At 44.4% G+C, this 17,526-nt stretch overlaps 2 protein-coding genes across 4 annotated transcripts in view; one reads left to right on the forward strand and one right to left on the reverse strand.

The window, feature by feature from the left end:
- Positions 1-4,059: 4,059 nt before the first annotated feature.
- Positions 4,060-7,353, reverse strand: BAG5 (BAG cochaperone 5). The gene is made up of 2 exons (XM_061182916.1): positions 7,083-7,353; positions 4,060-5,592 (listed from the first exon to the last, which is right to left on the reverse strand). Exon 2 carries the CDS (start codon positions 5,562-5,564, stop codon positions 4,221-4,223), a length of 1,344 nt encoding a protein of 447 aa, XP_061038899.1. The 5' UTR covers positions 5,565-5,592; positions 7,083-7,353; the 3' UTR covers positions 4,060-4,220.
- A 66-nt stretch (positions 7,354-7,419) lies between these two features.
- The window catches only part of LOC133084538 (cytochrome c oxidase assembly factor 8), a 33,452-nt gene continuing 23,345 nt past the window's right edge, over positions 7,420-17,526 (forward strand). For 2 of the 3 annotated variants that reach the window (XM_061181341.1, XM_061181340.1), the window contains exon 1: positions 7,420-7,575. In XM_061181341.1, the coding sequence (XP_061037324.1) occupies positions 7,456-7,575 (120 nt within the window). In that variant the 5' untranslated portion in view covers positions 7,420-7,455. The remainder of the gene's footprint in view (positions 7,576-17,526) is intronic. The other variant, XM_061181339.1, reaches the window with a different exon arrangement.

A 17,526-nucleotide genomic window follows, 5' to 3' on the forward strand; every position in this document is an offset into this window, starting at 1 on the left:
GGATTCTTAACCACTGCACCACCAGGGAAGTCCTTGAGAACAGTTTCTAACGTGCGTAAGTAACCCAAGCCTAAAGGGGCAGAGCGCATCTTGGTGGGTGGCAGAGAATTAAAAATGTCAATTTCCTGTCTTTTTTTTTTTTTTTTTTTTTTTTTATAAAGTAGATTAGTGGTTGCCAGCGGCTGGGGTGAGGGAGGGATGGGGGTTTGCTGTTTTTTTCTTTTTTTTTTTAAGTATTTGTTTTTATTTATTTATTTATGGCTGTGTTGGGTCTTCGTTTCTGTGCGAGGGCTTTCTCCAGTTGTGGCAAGCAGGGGCCACTCTTCATCGCGGTGCGCGGGCCTCTCACTATCGCGGCCTCTCTTGTTGCGGAGCACAGGCTCCAGGCGCGCAGGCTCAGCAATTGTGGCTCACGGGCCCAGCCGCTCTGCAGCATGTGGGATCCCGCCAGACCAGGGCTCGAACCCGTGTCCCCTGCATTGGCAGGCAGATTCTCAACCACTGCGCCACCAGGGAAGCCCAATTTCCTGTCTTTTTAACCTGTACGATTTGTTTCTCCTGGCGTCTGGCCTATTACACATCACACACCTGCACGGCGGGGCTGGCCGCGCTGCTTCTCCACTTGGATCACCGGGAGGAACACGCAGGCAGAGAAGACAGAAGAGGGCCTGTAGGAGGAGGCGGGGAAAAGGCGAAACCAGTTGCTGCCACCACGTAATGGGTTGTAATGGGTTTACGAAAGACAACTGCCAAAGCGAGGGTGAGCTGCGAGGTGGGTGAGGGAGCCCGAGGCAGAGCAGAGCATTTTGGGAATGCTGGAAGGGCTAGATGGTCAGAGATACACGGCCGCCCGGCTAGCTCAGGCGCAGAGCACAAGACTCTCAAATGGCCAGAAAAACATCTCCGTTAAGAAGATGAGCTTCAACAGCACAACACCTTACCTTAAACCTTTCCTCCGGGGAGAGGACCTTTCCAGAACGCCTCGAGTTTCCCCTCCTGCGAGTAAGGGCAGCTCCTGTGCGCTTGGCCCGCGGGCACCCTCCCCAGGGAAGCAGCGCGTGAGGCCACATCTGCTCCAGGTTCCCTGGGCCCCCCACTGCCTGGGTTGTTTACGGGGGAACAGTTACCACTTCCCCCGCCACTGGATCCCCGTCTGTGCTCGTCACTGCCCCCGACTGGAGCCAAGGAGCCCTCCCCCGGGCCTGGCCTGCTCAGGGGCACCCAAGTCAGACAGTACCCAAAGGTGAAAACATGACAACAGGACTCACACCTCAGACTCACGTCCTTTCTCCACCGCAAAGAGAAGCTAAGAGATTTTTTATTTCATCAATAATTAAGGGTATACTAGTGTGTCTATCTCAAAATAATACTGAATTATTTAAGACACGGTATTACAGTAGTCACACAGTTCATGGGGCGGGGATGGGAACCAACACGCTGGAATGACACACCTGAATTACACATGAAAATCAGTGTGGCAAATCGTTCTCCAATTATTCTTGAGAAAAACACTGCATGAGCTAAGAGCTAAAAAGCTTTGCTTAAAAAAACCTGTGTGAACAGGATAAGCTTAGACCCTCCAAAACCAGATTAAAAACTGGCCAAGTAAAACAAATGAGAAAAACTGGTTAAACTTTTCAAATATACTAAATTATGTCAAATATATTATACCCAGGCAGTTTAGCAAAATAAAGCATTAAATTGTACTTAGTAGACACAGTCATCATGTTTATTTTCATAACTACTTCACAGTAGGCTGATTAATCTGTTTGGATAAAGAATGACCTGAAAGCAATGCTGACTGAATGGAAGGTAAAGAAAGCAAACATTCCCAGCCAATTTTTCATGAACATGGATTATACAGTTTAATGCAGACCCAAGGCCAAACATTTTTAGGGGGCAGGTTTACTTCCAGTACAGATTCTCTTCATGTAAGATCATAAAAATACAATACAAAGTGATGAAGCCAAAATACATGCAGCAGCCCACATTAACACACATGCCTCCCAACGAGGGACAGTAGCAGCTAAAGCCAGTATCACTAGGGCTCATTATGGGAACCGAATCATCAGGTACAAGGAACTAGAACAGACTGAAGACAGGGAGCGTCACTCCTCAGCACTCAAGGCTGATTTGATTATTTCAATGACCAAAATAATCCCCGTGAGAAATCCAACATGACAGTGGATGGGCTCACTATCCTATACTCACCCCCGATGTGCAAAGATTAGCAGTTTGAGCCATCTCTGCGAGTTATGGAAAACACTGCTGGAAATGAATGCTAGGGGAAGACCTGCTTTCAAACAACAATGGATACTCTGAAAGGACAGGTTAACATTTAACTTTCAAATCTGAAATTAACGTGAAGTAGGGGGGCCTGGTGCAGGATGTGAGTACGTCTGAAGTGAGTTATAGAGTACAGCCTTGATTGCCCAGTGATATAACGCCAACAGTGCTCGAACTTAAACACTCAAGATTTTAAGAGCACCCTAAAATTATGATACAGAATAGCAATCCTGAAACGACTTTGGTCAGCATGAGCTACCAAGAAGCTGCACTGAAAGCCCGCTGGACGTGCAGGTGGAAGGCTCACGGCCCAAAGACCTCTGATTGCCCTTTGACCCCACTGTCCGATGAATCTAGAACATTTCTAGTAGGAAAGACATATCAAGGGCTTTTAATTATTGGGCAGTACCGAGACAAAGTGAAAATTTTTTAGGGCTACACGTTTATAATCTTTTAGGTATTTAGGGCTATTCCTTTATCCATTTTATTTTTAGCTGTTTCCAAAGTTATCAAATTAATATCTCTGAAAGAAAATAACAAATTACTATAGAGCTCAAAAGATGTACTCTAATACGATTATTTTGTGAGAGCTGACTTCAGAGTACTCTGTTAGTTATAATACCGGGGCAGCAAGTTATCAAGGCACTTCAGAACTCTGGGAAATTCTTCTGTTCACATTAACAGGCAACTGGTAAACTTGGATCCTCAAAAAGTATGTACAGAAATATGTATACCCTTTAGCAGAAGAAAAAAATTTCCTGCACTGACAGACTTTACTGGCCCTTTCAGGCACTAGAGAAACATCCATGTGCCAATAACATGAGCTAAGGAATGCAGCAGGTTGGTGCCCAACGTCTGCAGGTGCAGGGAGCTGACGCTCGCTTCCTCTGAACAAGCTTCAAAGAGCTGGTCCTGCAGGGCTGCCGACAGCTTCTGCTCTCATACACTATAAAACAGCATTGGGAATGTTTAACAAGTTTGTCCCTTATGCCGCCTTGAACGACAGAAGAAGCCCATTACGTGCTACATGCAGACATTTTTGCTTATTTTAGCATAACCTGATAATTGGTAATTTCCACTTTTCATTATCTTACTATGGGTGTGGGTGTTTCCTTTTTTTTTTAAAGGTCCATTAACTTCATTTAAATGTTCCCATCCTTAGTAATTTCTAAGGGAAATTGTAAGTTTAGATTTTACAAACAAAAACAACTTGAAGGTATTAGCTGGTGTTTTATCCCTTCTTCAATGCAGTCTCAAAGGTGTTTTTGCTATTCATTTTCATAATTTTCTTATGTCACACACAAAAATAAGACTCCCCCTCTAAATGCAGAGTACAGGAGAAAATACACTGTATTTCAAACAAAAAATGTTTGTGAAAGACCCCACCATCCAAAAAAACACAAAAACTCCCACCCTATTAAATTGGGTGGGAGCAATTGGGTTTTATAAATGAAAAAAATCCTTGTGCTTTATTTAGCATAATAAAACATATCATTGTACTGTGTTTGTGCTTGGACCTTACTTCTACTTAACCAAAAATTTCCCCCTTCCTCATAATTGTCCTGGTATTTATTATGTAAGGTTATGTCTATTTCTAGATTCTGAAATGTCTGCATTTTAATGCTTGAACAACCCATTAAAACTGTTTTAAAAGCTGCCCCTATTCCATTTTCTGATTTAAAAAAAAAAACCAAAAAAAACCACACCACAACATAGTGATCCAAATGGAAAAGTTAATATGTTGTAATATTTGTTTTTCAACATCAAAAGCAGCAGAGATACTGAATATAATTTGCTTAAATCATAAATACTGAGATTGACATATGCATGTATAAATCACATTCAGGCTCAACAAACTGAAAGCTCTCTATAAATACACAGACACATATATAAAGTGCAAAATAAGAATGATCAACCATGGGCTCTCTGGCGTTTTAGTACTCCCATTCATCGGATTTCAAGTCGAGATAGCTGAGAATATTCTGTGCAAGCTTCACTGCCTGTTTCCGGGCAGCCTTACACGTCTCCTCTCCCTGCGGGTCAACGGCGTCCAGGGCAAGCAGCTGCTTGGTGAGCAGCTCTTCCAGCCGGACGTAGTTCTTATCATTTCGACTGCCATCAAATGAGAGAACTTCCCCCTGGATCTCTGACAAGTTTCCCAGGACGTTCCAGACCGCTCTGTGTGAGGGGTGCTCCTCACAAACAAACAGCTTTCTTTTCTCAAGGGCTTCCTTCAAGTCGATGTAAGTGATGAGGGTCTGAACTTCAATCACCGCTCTTCTCCTGGCTTCCCGGATGCAGGGGTTTTTTTCAAGACTTACCTCATCCAACTGTCCAATCAAACCCTGCAGTTCTGTTTTGGAGCTCAGGTACAATTCTGAAGGATTCTGTGCTTGAAGAAGTTCGTTTTTTATTTCTCTCATTCTCTTGAGGACCTTTTCTATTTTTAAAATGGAATGATTCTGCCCCAGGTCAAACGCATGAGTGGTATCTGCTTCCTCTTCTAAATCCAAGTACCTCAATAACTGGTTGATATCTTCCACGACCTCCTTCCGGTAATTTCTGATTTCTGTGCGCCCGCACACGTCTAAAGCATCCAGATCAGCCATCAGCCCCGAGAGCACACAAGATAAGTGCTTGCAAGTCTCATTACTGTTCACTCCCATAAGAAGGGCAATCAGAGTGCCTCTGGCCTTGTTCACTTCACACATCACAGAGTTAATTTTGGCAACTGAGGGATGTGCGTCCTCAGAAAGCGGCAGGGAAGGCTGCTTTTTCATGCAGTCCTCGATAATCTCTTGCACTGCACAGATTTTGGTTAAAGTGTGATACCGTGCTTTCCGCAAGGAGATCTTGCCTCCAGTTTTAACGTGTGTCAGCCTCAAAATGACATCCTGGATGCCTTCTTCAAACTCATCAGTTACGCAGTTGCCTCCACTATAAAATGGCACAATCTTCTCTTTCACCAGGGACTGGGCTTCTTTAAAAATGTTCTGTATTTCGATCCGGTGTGGGTGGTTTGCATTCTGCTCCAACTCTTTGAGGAGATGCTCTGTCTCTTGTGCTGCCCTCTTCCTAGCTTGCTGAATATCTCCTTTTCCTTCAGTATCTACCGAGTCTATTTCAAAAAGTTGTTTTGTTAGAATCCTCTCCAGTTTCTTGTAATTCTTGTCGTCTGACAGACCACTGAAACCAATTACTTGCTGTTCTATGCTTTTTACCTCCTTTTGGATTTCCTGAAGCCTACTAATAGAAGGATGTTGGTTTCCCATCTCCATACTTTTGTTGTGTTCAGTTTCACAAGCACTAAAAGATGACAAACATAACTTATTACACCACAAAGCCTGCAGAATGGTAATCATGTATTAATTCATTCTAAAAAGATATGCTTAAGAAATACGGCTTGTTATTGCGATCCCAAGGACAGTCACACTTGAGTGACTAATCAACTCCCTCTCCTGAAAATAACCTAAACATGGCAGTGATTGAGACCGGGGTTACTGCAGTGGGGAATATGAGCCGGAGCTCTGGGCCTGGGAAATTCAGAGTTTCCTCAGTCATCAAAGAAAACGGCATATGCCTTCATAAGTATGCCATGAGGTTGAACTATCAGCTTGGAGAAAGCACAAGTACCTTAGGTCTTAACACTGGAAGCTGGTTTTTGGCAAGAGCAGGGCACCTCTGTGGAATGTAAAACAGCAGCTCTTCTAACCTTCCAGACGTCATGGGTGCACTGAAGCACCCCGACCAGGCCAAGGTGCTATGCCTAGTTTCAGGAAAAGGAACTAAACAAAAGGAGCTGAGCCACTGAAACCAACACCAGGGGTTCGCAGACACTCCCAAAAGTCCCCGCTTCTACTTCCTCTCCACCCTTTAAGCACTTGTGTAAAGATACCCTGTTTCTCGCCCCACCCTTTTCATACCTCACAAATCCTCCCTACACAGGGATAAAATTCCACAGGGAAGGCGACTGGGTTATGTCAAAGGCACCACCTTGGGCTTCGGAGGCCTAGTGCCCCCTAGGCCCTATCGTGCTCCTCTCCTCCTCCAAAACGCACCCCACGAGAATGAGACAACTATGACTAATTCATTCACCAGCCTCCCGTTAAGGGTCCAGAAGGGTGTAACGCATTTTTTTTTTTTTTACGCTCTTTCACGGGAGGGGGATGGATGCTCAACCGAAACTAATCCCCTGTGGGTGGCCGAGCTCAGAACACGCCTCTGGAAGCCCAGAAGAGCAGGCTGCCTCGACTGTTTCCTCCCCTCTCGCCCAGCCCTCCCAGCACTTTACCCAGCAGCGGTCTAAGCTGGTTTGGTCTTGCCTTCCCGTAGGTGAAGTGGCCAGATAGAAGATCGGCCCTTTACGGGGTGCGGCACCGGAGCTGCGCCCCAAGCTGCATCTCTCTCCCCCTCCCGGCTAGGTCTGAACTGGACAGCCGGTGAAGGGGCCGGCGGTGGCAGCGGCAGCTACTGGCCGCAGCGGCCGCTCCGGGCGTCTCGCCTGGGCCCCACGACGCGCCCGCCGGCCTGACCTCACAATGGCCCGTAGGGGGAGGGGACGGCCGCGCTCGGCCGGGCAGAGGAGCCGGCGAGAAGGGAGGGAACTCGGGCCCGGCCGGCTGCGGGGAGCCCGGCTCCTAAACCAGGCCCGGCCGCGTCTGACCCGGGGCGGGGGTGGCGCCAACTCCGGCCCGGCCGGAGCGGGGCGGCGCCCCGGGACAGGGGTCTTCCGCTGGCAGCCCGCGCCGAGGGGAGGCCGCGCGCCCCACCCCGCGGAGACCTCCGCCCTCGCTCACCTGCGCCGCCCGCGCCATCGCACGCTTTGCCGCCAACGCCCCGCAGTCCTGCTGTCGCCGGGCCCGGCAGCCCCGCCCCCGGGCCGAACACTCCCCGCCCTGGGAAAAAGTCCTCCGGCGTCTGCGCTGCACCTCGACCCTTGCTGAGCCCGCCGCTAGCCGCCTAGCGCAGTCCCCCGGAATGCCCGCGCCCGAGGAGCTGCCACCCGGGCGCGCTCGCGCCGTTCGGCCGCCCACGCAGCCTGTCACATGCCGGGCAAGCTCACGGTCGGCCGAGTCGTCCCCTCCCGCGGGCTTTGCGACCGTGCCGTAAGGCAGCCCCTCGCGCCGTCGCGACTCCGCTGTGCGTCGCGGGAGCCGCCGGACGGCAGCTATGGCGGCCTTGCGACCCCCGAGGAGGGGCTTGCTTCCTCTCTGCCGCGCCTTCTCCGGCGGCGGCTGCCAGCTCGCCCCCGAGCGCGGCGGTGAGCGCAGGGATGCTGCGCCGAGGCGGGTGAGTGTGGTTCCCGGAGAGGTTGGGCCGGGAGTGACCGCGAGGGGCGACAGACCCGAGCCGCGCCCCTCAGGGACACACGTGGGCGGTCACCTGCGTTGCCGCACGGGCGGCCTCGGCTGAGCTACCCGGGAGCAGGGTCCCCGAGCCGGCCCGGGCCTGGCGCGGAGCAGCGTACGCGGCGTGGGGGGACGGGCGGGTGGAGAGTGGGGAGGCCCCGGAGCCCCCAAGTGTCCTGCGTCGCCGCCACCCCGGGGCTGTTGACAGAACTTCTGTCAAGTAGAGCAGAGTCAGCTAGGAAGTTTATACGTATCTTATTTCTTGTCGAGGATAATTACTCTTTACATTTAAAGAGCTTTTGATAAGTACAGCGTGTGTGTGTGTGTGTGTGTGTGTTTTCGCGCGCGTTTGGCTTCGTTCAAATTATTAGTGCTTTTCGTCAAGTGATGACAAACTATCGTCATATTTTGTAGGACTTCACGTTGAACGCTTTTTCTGGTTTGGAAACTGTGTGCGCATATATGCATTTTACTGACCAAAGATGCACAAAGATGAATATCTTTAGCAGCAAAGCGGCGAGCAGTTTTTATAAATTGCACTGCTTTGGGGAAGGATGTTTTGTTTGAGGGAGCCGTAGCCCTTCATTCCAACTGTCACATGAAAATGTGGACTAACGGTGTGGAATAGGCTGCAGATAGAATATTTAAACGAAGCCTAAAAATTCTGGACCTCCCTGGCGGTCCAGTGCGTAAGACTCCGCGCTTCCACTGCAGAGGATGCGAGTTCTATCCCAGGTCGGGGAAGTTCCGCATGCCGCGCGGTGCAGCCTGCACCCCCCCGCCCCCCCCCCCCCAAAAAAAGCATACAAAAACTAACGTTTCATTTGCCAACAGGCTAAGGAGCGAGGCTGGCAAGCATCCTTTAAACGATAATTAAAGAAGGATAAAAAGAGCCTATTAAGAATTCCAAAACGTGCCTGCCTGTAAATTTTCATTTATTTTGGTCTGTTGCTATTAGCATGCTTTTATAAATGCAGCTTTGAAGTTCTGTCTGGTTTACAGTTTAAACAGGGAGTTACCAGGGCAACTGGGCACCTAGACCCCAAGCCTCTGGCTCAGTTCCCTCATACAGTGGCCGCAGCCCTGACTTCTATTCCTAGAACATAGAAACCCACCAGCATCTCAGTGTTTGGGCAGAAAGATACTCAACAGGTATCTGAAAATGCTCTGGGAGGGCAAACAACATCAGCCAACAACTGCCCCCAGGGTGAGGACTTAGCCCAACTTCTTTTGTGAACAAGTGCTGGAAAAAAGAACAGCACCCACACAGGGCTTTCTCTGTTGACATACAGCCTTTTGTTAAAGTTAAGTCTTACTGTGGGTCTGATCCTTGAGATGAGACCTCTCTGCCTTTTGCAGTCCAAGTGACAAGGAAGCCGGTGCTGCGTAGCTGTTGGACTGCCTACACCTGTGAAGGCGATGACTCTGATGAGGCTGAAAGTGGAGCAGCTGACCCATGAGTCAGACCTTCCCCGTTCTAGCCTTACGACTTGTGCTGCTGCTGCTGTTTTTTAGAATGTGTTCCCCATTACGCTAGGTTTTGGATGGAACGTGAAAGAGCAGTTCTTTCCTCAGAGCAAGTTGTGTTTCCTATGTGTTTGGCCCCATCTTTGTGTGCTTCCTGAGCACACAGCCGGTTCTCCAGGTAATTAAATTCCTGCAGCAGAGAGAGATTGTTGTCTTTCACGCTGTGATTTTAAATATTTTTTAAGGTCTTCTTAAAAGTCACAGGTCCTAAACCTTTTGTTTTCTTTATTTAAAGAGATATATTTTAATCCTGTATTTCTAGTTCACCCTATGTATTTTCTCATTCTGTGTTCTTCGCTTGCGTTAAGGAGACCTGCTTTTAGGACCTACACAGTTTATTTCCCTCTCTAATTCCTGGCTACCAGTTTATTATTATTATTATTATTTATTTATTTTTTGGCCGTGCTGTGCAGCTTGCGGGATATTAGTTCCTTGACCAGGGATTAAACCTGGGCCCTCAGCAGTGAAAGCGCAGAGTCCTAACCACTGGACGGCCAGGGAATTCCCTGGCTACTGTTTTGTTTTTGTTTTTTTTTTAAATTATTTATTTATTTCTGGCTGTGTTGGGTCTTTGTTGCTGCGCGTGGGCTTTCTCTAGTTGCAGCGAGCGGGGGCTACTCTTTGTTGCGGTGCGCGGGCTTCTCATTGTGGTGGCTTCTCTTGTTGTGGAGCACGGGCTCTAGGACTGCGGGCTTCAGTAATTGTGGCACACGGGCTCAGTAGTTGTGGCACACAGACTTAGTTGTTCCGCAGCATGTGGGACCTTCCCAGACCAGGGCTCGAACCCGTGACCCCTGCATTGGCAGGCGCATTCTTAACCACTGTGCCACCAGGGAAGTCCAAACATCAGGATTTTTTTTTTTTTTTTTAATTTATTTGTTTTTGGCTACATTGGGTCTTCATTGCTGCGCGCGGGCTTTCTCTAGTTGCGGCGAGCGGGGGCTACTCTTGGTTGCAGTGCGCGGGCTTCTCATTGCGGTGGCTTCTCTTGTTGCAGAGCACAGGCTCTAGACGCGCGGGCTTCAGTAGCTGGGGCTCGCGGGCTCCGGAGCGCAGGCTCAGTAGTTGTGGCCCACGGGCTTAGTTGCTCCGCGGCATGTGAGATCTTCCCGGACCAGGGCTCCAACCTATGTCCCCTGCGTTGGCAGGCAGGTTCTTAACCACTGTGCCACCAGGGACGCCCCAAACATCAGGATTCTTAAGGGCAAGTCCAATAAGTTCACAAGTTAGGGAACCATGGTTATATTATATGCATTAATATTTGCTTATAGTCCTGAATTCCATTCACGTTTATACTGATAGTAAACATTTATCAAGCACTTGCATGCACTGTTCTGAAAACTTTACATATTTTAACTTATTTAAGCCTAAAATTCTGTCCAGAAGGTGCTTTTATCATCCCCATTTTACAGATGAGATTGAATAATTACTTTTCAATAATTACTTACTTTTACAGTAAGATTAAACAATTTCAAGATCATAATGCTTGCACATGAGGAATATACATGTTATAGTTCCTTTATCCAAAGGATAATGGATTAAAAATTTTCTTCTAGTAACTTCTAGATGAACAAAACAGAGAAACAGGCCCTCAGCATAGAGAGGTAGTATTCGCAGATAACAGATAATGGAACTACTGGTGTCACGTTTTGCTTACATTTTCATTAAGGAGAATGATCTCCAAAATCCCCAAGTTTAGATTTGGAATAAACCTCGTAGGAAGAAGTTGAAACTCAGGATAAATGAGAAACTGGTGAGAGAGCTAGTCATTGAATTTTAAGGTTAACATGGATATTTCTGGTATTTAAAAGGATTTCAATAAATAGTTGGAAAACAAAGCTGGGTGGGAGGACTTTAAAAACCATGCAATTTAACTCTGTTATCATAAAGGTGAGGAAATTGGGACCCAGAGATGTAAAGTGACTTGCCTGCTATCACACAGCAGAGTCAGGATTGAAATCAATGTTTTCCCACTCTCAGTCCAGTGTTCTAACGCTACCAAATGCTTTTTCTTCACCTATTGAAACAATTACATGATTTCCCCTTGTTCTGTTAATGTGGAGAATTACTTTGATTTATTGATTTTCTTTTTTTGTTACTTATGGGAAATTTAAAACATGTACAAGGATAGAAGAATATAAAGAATTGCTGTGTATCCAGTACCCTGCTTCTACAGTTATCCACTCATGGCTGTTTATTTCATCCTTACCCCAATCCAGTCCCCCTTCCCAGATAATTTTATGCCAAATAGCAGACATCATATTTCATTTGTAAGTATTTCAGTATGTATATATATATATAAAACATAATACCATTGTCACACCTAAAAATATTATAATTCCTTAATCCCAGCAAATTTCCAATGTTCAGATTTCTTCACTTGTCTTAGAAATGTCATAAATGTTTTCTTTTACAATTTGCTTGTATCAGCATCCAAATAAGGTCTACACATTGCGATTGATTAATATTCTTTTAGTTTTCTTTCAATCTATAGGGTTTGCCTGTATCCCCTTCCTTTTTTTTTTTGAATTTTTGAATTTTTGTATTTTATTTATTTTTTATACAGCAGGTTCTTATTAGTTATCTGTTTTATAAATATTAGTGTATATATGTCAATCCCAATCTCCCAATTCATCCTACCACCACCCCCCCCCACTTTCCCCCCTTGGTGTCCATACGTTTGTTCTCTACATCTGTGTATCTATTTCTGCCCTGCAAACCGGTTAATCTGTACCATTTTTCTAGGTTCCACATATATGCGTTAATATATGATATTTGTTTTTCTCTTTCTGACTTACTTTGTATGACAGTCTCTAGATCCAACCACGTCTCTACAAATGACCCAGTTTTGTTCCTTTTTATGGCTGAGTAATATTCCATTGAATATATGTACCACATCTTCTTTATCCATTCGTCTGTCGATGGGCATTTAGGTTGCTTCCATGTCCTGGCTATTGTAAATAGTGCTGCAATGAACATTAGGGTGCATGTGTCTTTTTGAATTATGGTTTTCTCTGGGTATATGCCCAGTACTGGGATTGCTGGGTCTTATGGTAATTCTATTTTTAGTTTTTTAAGGACCCTCCATACTGTTCTCCATAGTGGCTGTATCAATTTACATTCCTACCCACAGGGCAAGAGGGTTCCCTTTTCTCCACACCCTCTCCAGCATTTGTTGTTTGTAGATTTTCTGATGATGCCCATTCTAACTGATGTGAGGTGATACCTCATTGTAGTTTTGATTTGCATTTCTCTAATAATTAGTGACGTTGAGCAACTTTTCATGTGCTTCTTGGCCATCTGTATTGTCTTCTTTGGAGGAATGTCTATTTAGGTCTTCTGCCCATTTTTGGTTTGGGTTGTTTGTTTTTTTAATATTGAGCTGCATGAGCTGTTTATATATTTTGGAGATTAATCCTTTGTCCATTGATTCGTTTGCAAATATTTTCTCCCATTCTGAGGGTTGTCTTTTCGTCTTGTTTGTAGTTTCCTTTGCTTTGCAAAAGCTTTGAAGTTTCATTAGGTCCCATTTGTTTATTTTTGTTTTTATTTCCATTACTCTAGGAGGTGGATCAAAAAAGATCTTGCTGTGATTTATGTCAAAGAGTATCCTTCCTATGTTTTCCTCTAAGAGTTTTATAGTGTCTGGTCTTACATTTAGGTCTTTAATCCATTTTGAGTTTATTTTTGTGTATGGTGTTAGGGAGTGTTCTAATTTCATTCTTCTACATGTAGCTGTGCAGTTTTCCCAGCACCACTTATTGAAGAGACTGTCTTTTCCCCATTGTATATCCTTGCCTCCTTTGTCATAGATTAGTTGACTATAGGTGCGTGGGTTTATCTCTGGGCTTTCTATCTTGTTCCATTGATCTATATTTCTGTTTTTGTGCCAGTACCATATCGTCTTCATTACTGTAGCTTTGTAGTATAGTCTGAAGTCAGGGAGTCTGATTCCTCCAGCTCCGTTTTTTTCCCTCAAGACTGCTTTGACTATTCAGGGTCTTTTGTGTCTCCACACAAATTATAAGATTTTTTTGTTCTAGTTCTGTAAAAAATGCCGTTGGTAATTTGATAGGGATTGCATTGAATCTGTAGATTGCTTTGGGTAGTATAGTCATTTTCAAAATATTGATTCTTCCAATCCAAGAACATGGTATATCTCTCCATCTCTTTGTGTCATCTTTGATTTCTTTCATCAGTGTCTTATAGTTTTCTGAGTACAGGTCTTTTACCTCCTTAGGTAGGTTTATTTGTAGGTATTTTATTCTTTTTGTTGCAATGGTGAATGGGATTATTTCCTTAATTTCTCTTTCTGATCTTTCATTGTTAGTGTATAGGAATGCAAGAGATTTCTGTGCATTAATTTTGTATCCTGCAACTTTACCAAATTCATTGATTAGCTCTAGTAGTTTTCTGGTGACATCTTTAGGATTCTCTATGTATAGTATCATGTCATCTGCAAACAGTGACAGTTGTACTTCTTCTTTTCCAATTTGTATTCCTTTTATTTCTTTTTCTTCTCTGATTGCCGTGGCTAGGACTTCCAAAACTATGTTGAATAATAGTGGTGAGAGTGGACATCCTTGTCTTGTTCCTGATCTTAGAGGAAATGCTTTCAGTTTTTCACCATTGAGAATGACATTTGCTGTGGGTTTGTTGTATATGGCCTTTATTATGTTGAGGTAGGTTCCCTCTATGCCCACTTTGTGGAGAGTTTTTATCATAAATGGGTATTGAATTTTGTCAAAAACTTTTTCTGCATCTATTGAGATGATCATATGGTTTTTATTCTTCAATTTGTTAATATGGTGTACCACATTGATTGATTTGTGTATATTGAAGAATCCTTGCACCCCTGGGATAAATCCCACTTGATCATGGTGTATGATCCTTTTAATGTGTTGTTGGATTCTGTTTGCTAGTATTTTGTTGAGGATTTTTGCATCTATATTCATCAGTGATATTGGGCTGTAATTTTCTTTTTTTGTAGTATCTTTCTCTGGTTTTGGTATCAGGGTGATGGTGGCCTCACAGAATGAGTTGGGGAGTGTTCCTTCCTCTGCAATTTTTTGGAAGAGTTTGAGAAGGATGGGTGTTAGCTCTTCTCTAAATGTTTGATAGAATTCACCTGTGAAGCCATCTGGTCCTGGATTTTTGTTTGTTGGAAGATTTTTAATCACAGTTCAATTTCATTACTTGTGATTGGTCTGTTTATATTTTCTATTTCTTCCTGGTTTAGTCTTGGAAGATTATACCTTTCTAAGAATTTGTCCATTTCTTTCAGGTTGTCCATTTTATTGGCATAGAGTTGCTTGTAGTAGTCTCTTATGATGCTTTGTATTTCTGCGGTGTCCGTTTTAACTTCTCCTTTTTTTTTTTTTTTTTTTGGCTATGTTGGGTCTTTGTTGCTGCACACGGACTTTCTGTAGTTGTGGTGAGTGGGGGCTACTCTTTGTTGTGGTGCGCGGGCTTCTCATTGTGGTGGCTGCTCTTGCTGCGGAGCACGGGCTCTAGGTGTGCAGGCTTCAGTAGTTGTGGCTCGCAGGCTCAGTAGTTGTGGCTCATGGGCTCTAGAGCGCAGGCTCAGTAGTTTTGGCGCACGGGCTTAGTTGCTCCGCAGCATGTGGGATCTTCCCGGACCAGGGCTCAAACCCATGTCCCCTGCATTGGCAGGCAGATTCTTAACCACTGTGCCACCAGGGAAGCCCTAACTTCTTTTTCATTCCTAATTTTATTGATTTGAGTCCTTTCCCTCTTTTTCTTGATGAGTCTGGCTAAAGATTTATCAATTTTGTTTATCTTCGCAAAGAACCATCTTTTAGTTTTATTGATCTTTGCTACTGTTTTGTTTCTATTTCATATATTTTTGCTCTGATCTTTATGATTTCTTTCCTTCTACTAACTTTGGGTTTGGTTTGTTCTTCTTTCTCTAGTTCCTTTAGGTGTAAGGTTAAATTGTTTATTTGAGATTTTTCTTGTTTTTTGAGGTAGGGTTATATTGCTATAAACTTCCCTCTTAGAACTGCTTTTGCTGCATCCCATAGGTTTTGGATCGTCGTGTTTTCCTTGTAATTTGTCTCTAGGTATTTTTTTATTTTCTCTTTGATTTCTTCAGTGATCTCTTGGTTATTTAGTAACGTATTGTTTAGCCTCCGTGTGTTTGTGTTTTTTATGTTTTTTTCCCTGTAATTGATTTCTAATCTCATAGCATTGTGGTCAGAAAAGATGTTTGGTATGATTTCAATTTTCTTAAATTTACCGAGGCTTGATTTGTGACCCAAAATGTGATCTATCCTGGAGAATGTTCCGTGTGCACTTGAGAAGAAAGTGTAATCTGTTTTTGGATGGAATGTCCTATAAATATCAATTAAATCTATCTGGTCTATTGTGTCATTTAAAGCTTCTGTTTCCTTATTAATTTTCTGTCTGGGTGATCTGTCCATTGGTGTAAGTGAGGTGTTAAAGTCGCCCACTATTATTGTGTTACTGTCGATTTCCTCTTTTATAGCTGTTAGCAGTTGCCTTATGTATTGAGGTGCTCCTATGTTGGGTGCATATATATTAATAATTGTTATATCTTCTTCTTGGATTGATCCCTTGATCATTATGTAGTGTCCTTCCTTGTCTCTTGTAACATTCTTTATTTAAGTCTATTTTATCTGATATGAGTATAGCTGCTTCAGTTTTCTTTTGATTTCCATTTGCATGGAGTATCTTTTCCCATCCCCTCACTTTCAATCTGTATGTGTCCCTAGGTCTGAAGTGTGTCTCTTGTAGACAGCATATATATGGGTCTTGTTTTTGTATCCATTCAGTGAGCCTGTGTCTTTTGGTTGGAGCATTTAATCCATTCATGTTTAAGGTAATTATCATATGTATGTTCCTATTATCATTTTCTTAATTGTTATGGGTTTGTTTTTGTAGGTCCTTTTCTTCTCTTGTGTTTCCCACTTAGAGAAGTTCCTTTAGCATTTGTTGTAGAGCTGGTTTGGTGGTGCTGAATTCTCTTAGCTTTTGCTTGTCTGTAAAGCTTTTGATTTCTCCGTCAAATCTGAATGAAATCCTTGCCAGGTAGAGTAATCTTGGTTGTAGGTTCTTCCCTTTCATCACTTTAAATATATCATGCCACTCCCTTCTGGCTTGTAGAGTTTCTGCTGAGAAATCAGCTGTTAACCTTATGGGAGTTCCCTTGTATGTTATTTGTCATTTTTCCTTCGTTGCTTTCAGTAATTTTTCTTTGTCTTTAATTTTTGTCAATTTGATTGTTCTGTGTGTCGGCGTGTTTCTCCTTGGGCTTATCCTGCCTGGGACTCTCTGCACTTCCTGGACTTGGCTGGCTATTTCCTTTCCCATGTTAGGGAAGTTTTCAACTATAATCTCTTCAAATATTGTCTCAGGTCCTTTCTCTGTCTCTTCTCCTTCTGGGACCCCTGTAATGTGAATGTTGTTGTGTTTAATGTTGTCCCAGAGGTCTCTTAGGCTGTCTTCATTTCTTTTCATTCTTTTTTCTTTATTCTGTTCCGCAGCAGTGAATTCCACCATTCTGTCTTCCAGGTCACTTATCCGTTCTTCTGCCTCAGTTATTCTGCTATTGATTCTTCCTAGTGTATTTTTCATTTCAGTTATTGTATTGTTTATCTCTGTTTGTTAATTCTTCTAGCTGTTTGTTCTTTAATTCTTCTAGGTCTTTGTTAAACACTTCTTGCATCTTCTCGATCTTTGCCTCCATTCTTTTTCTGAGGTCCTGGATCATCTTCATGATCATTATTCTGAATTCTTTTTGGAAGGTTGCCTATCTCCACTTTGTTTAGTTGTTTTTTGGGGGGTTTTGTCTTGTTCCTTCATCTGGTACAAAGTCCTCTGCCTTTTCATTTTGTCTGTCTTTCTGTGAATGTGGTTTTCCTTCCACAGGCTGCAGAATTGGAGTTTTTCTTGCTTCTGCTGTCTGCCCTGTGGTGGATGAGGCTATCTAAGAGGCTTGTGCAAGCTTCCTGATGGGAGGGACTGGTGGTGGGTAGAGCTGGCTGTTGCTCTGGTGGGCAGAGCTCAGTAAAACTTTAATCCGCTTGTTTGCTGATCGGTAGGGCTGGGTTCCCTCCCTGTTGGTTGTTTGGCCTGAGGCGACCCAGCGCTGGAGGCTACAGGCTCTTTGGTGAGGCTAATGGCAGACTCTGGGAGGGCTCACACCAGGGAGTACTTCCCAGAACTTCTGCTGCCAGTGTCCTTGTCCCCACGGTGAGCCACAGCCACCCACCCCCGACTCCGCAGGAGACCCCCCCCCAACACCAGCAAGTAGGTCTGGTTCAGTCTCCCCTGGGGTCACTGCTCCTTTCCCTGGGTCCCGATGCGCACACTACTTTGTGTG

Source organism: Eubalaena glacialis, chromosome 2 (genome assembly GCF_028564815.1).
Source record: "Eubalaena glacialis isolate mEubGla1 chromosome 2, mEubGla1.1.hap2.+ XY, whole genome shotgun sequence".
Classification (NCBI taxonomy): Eukaryota; Metazoa; Chordata; class Mammalia; order Artiodactyla; family Balaenidae; genus Eubalaena; species Eubalaena glacialis.

What these genes read in the sequence shown, in the direction of transcription:
- BAG5 (XM_061182916.1), bottom strand. Translation starts at nt 5,564, where the DNA reads ATGGAGATGGGAAACCAACATCCTTCTATTAGTAGGCTTCAGGAAATC.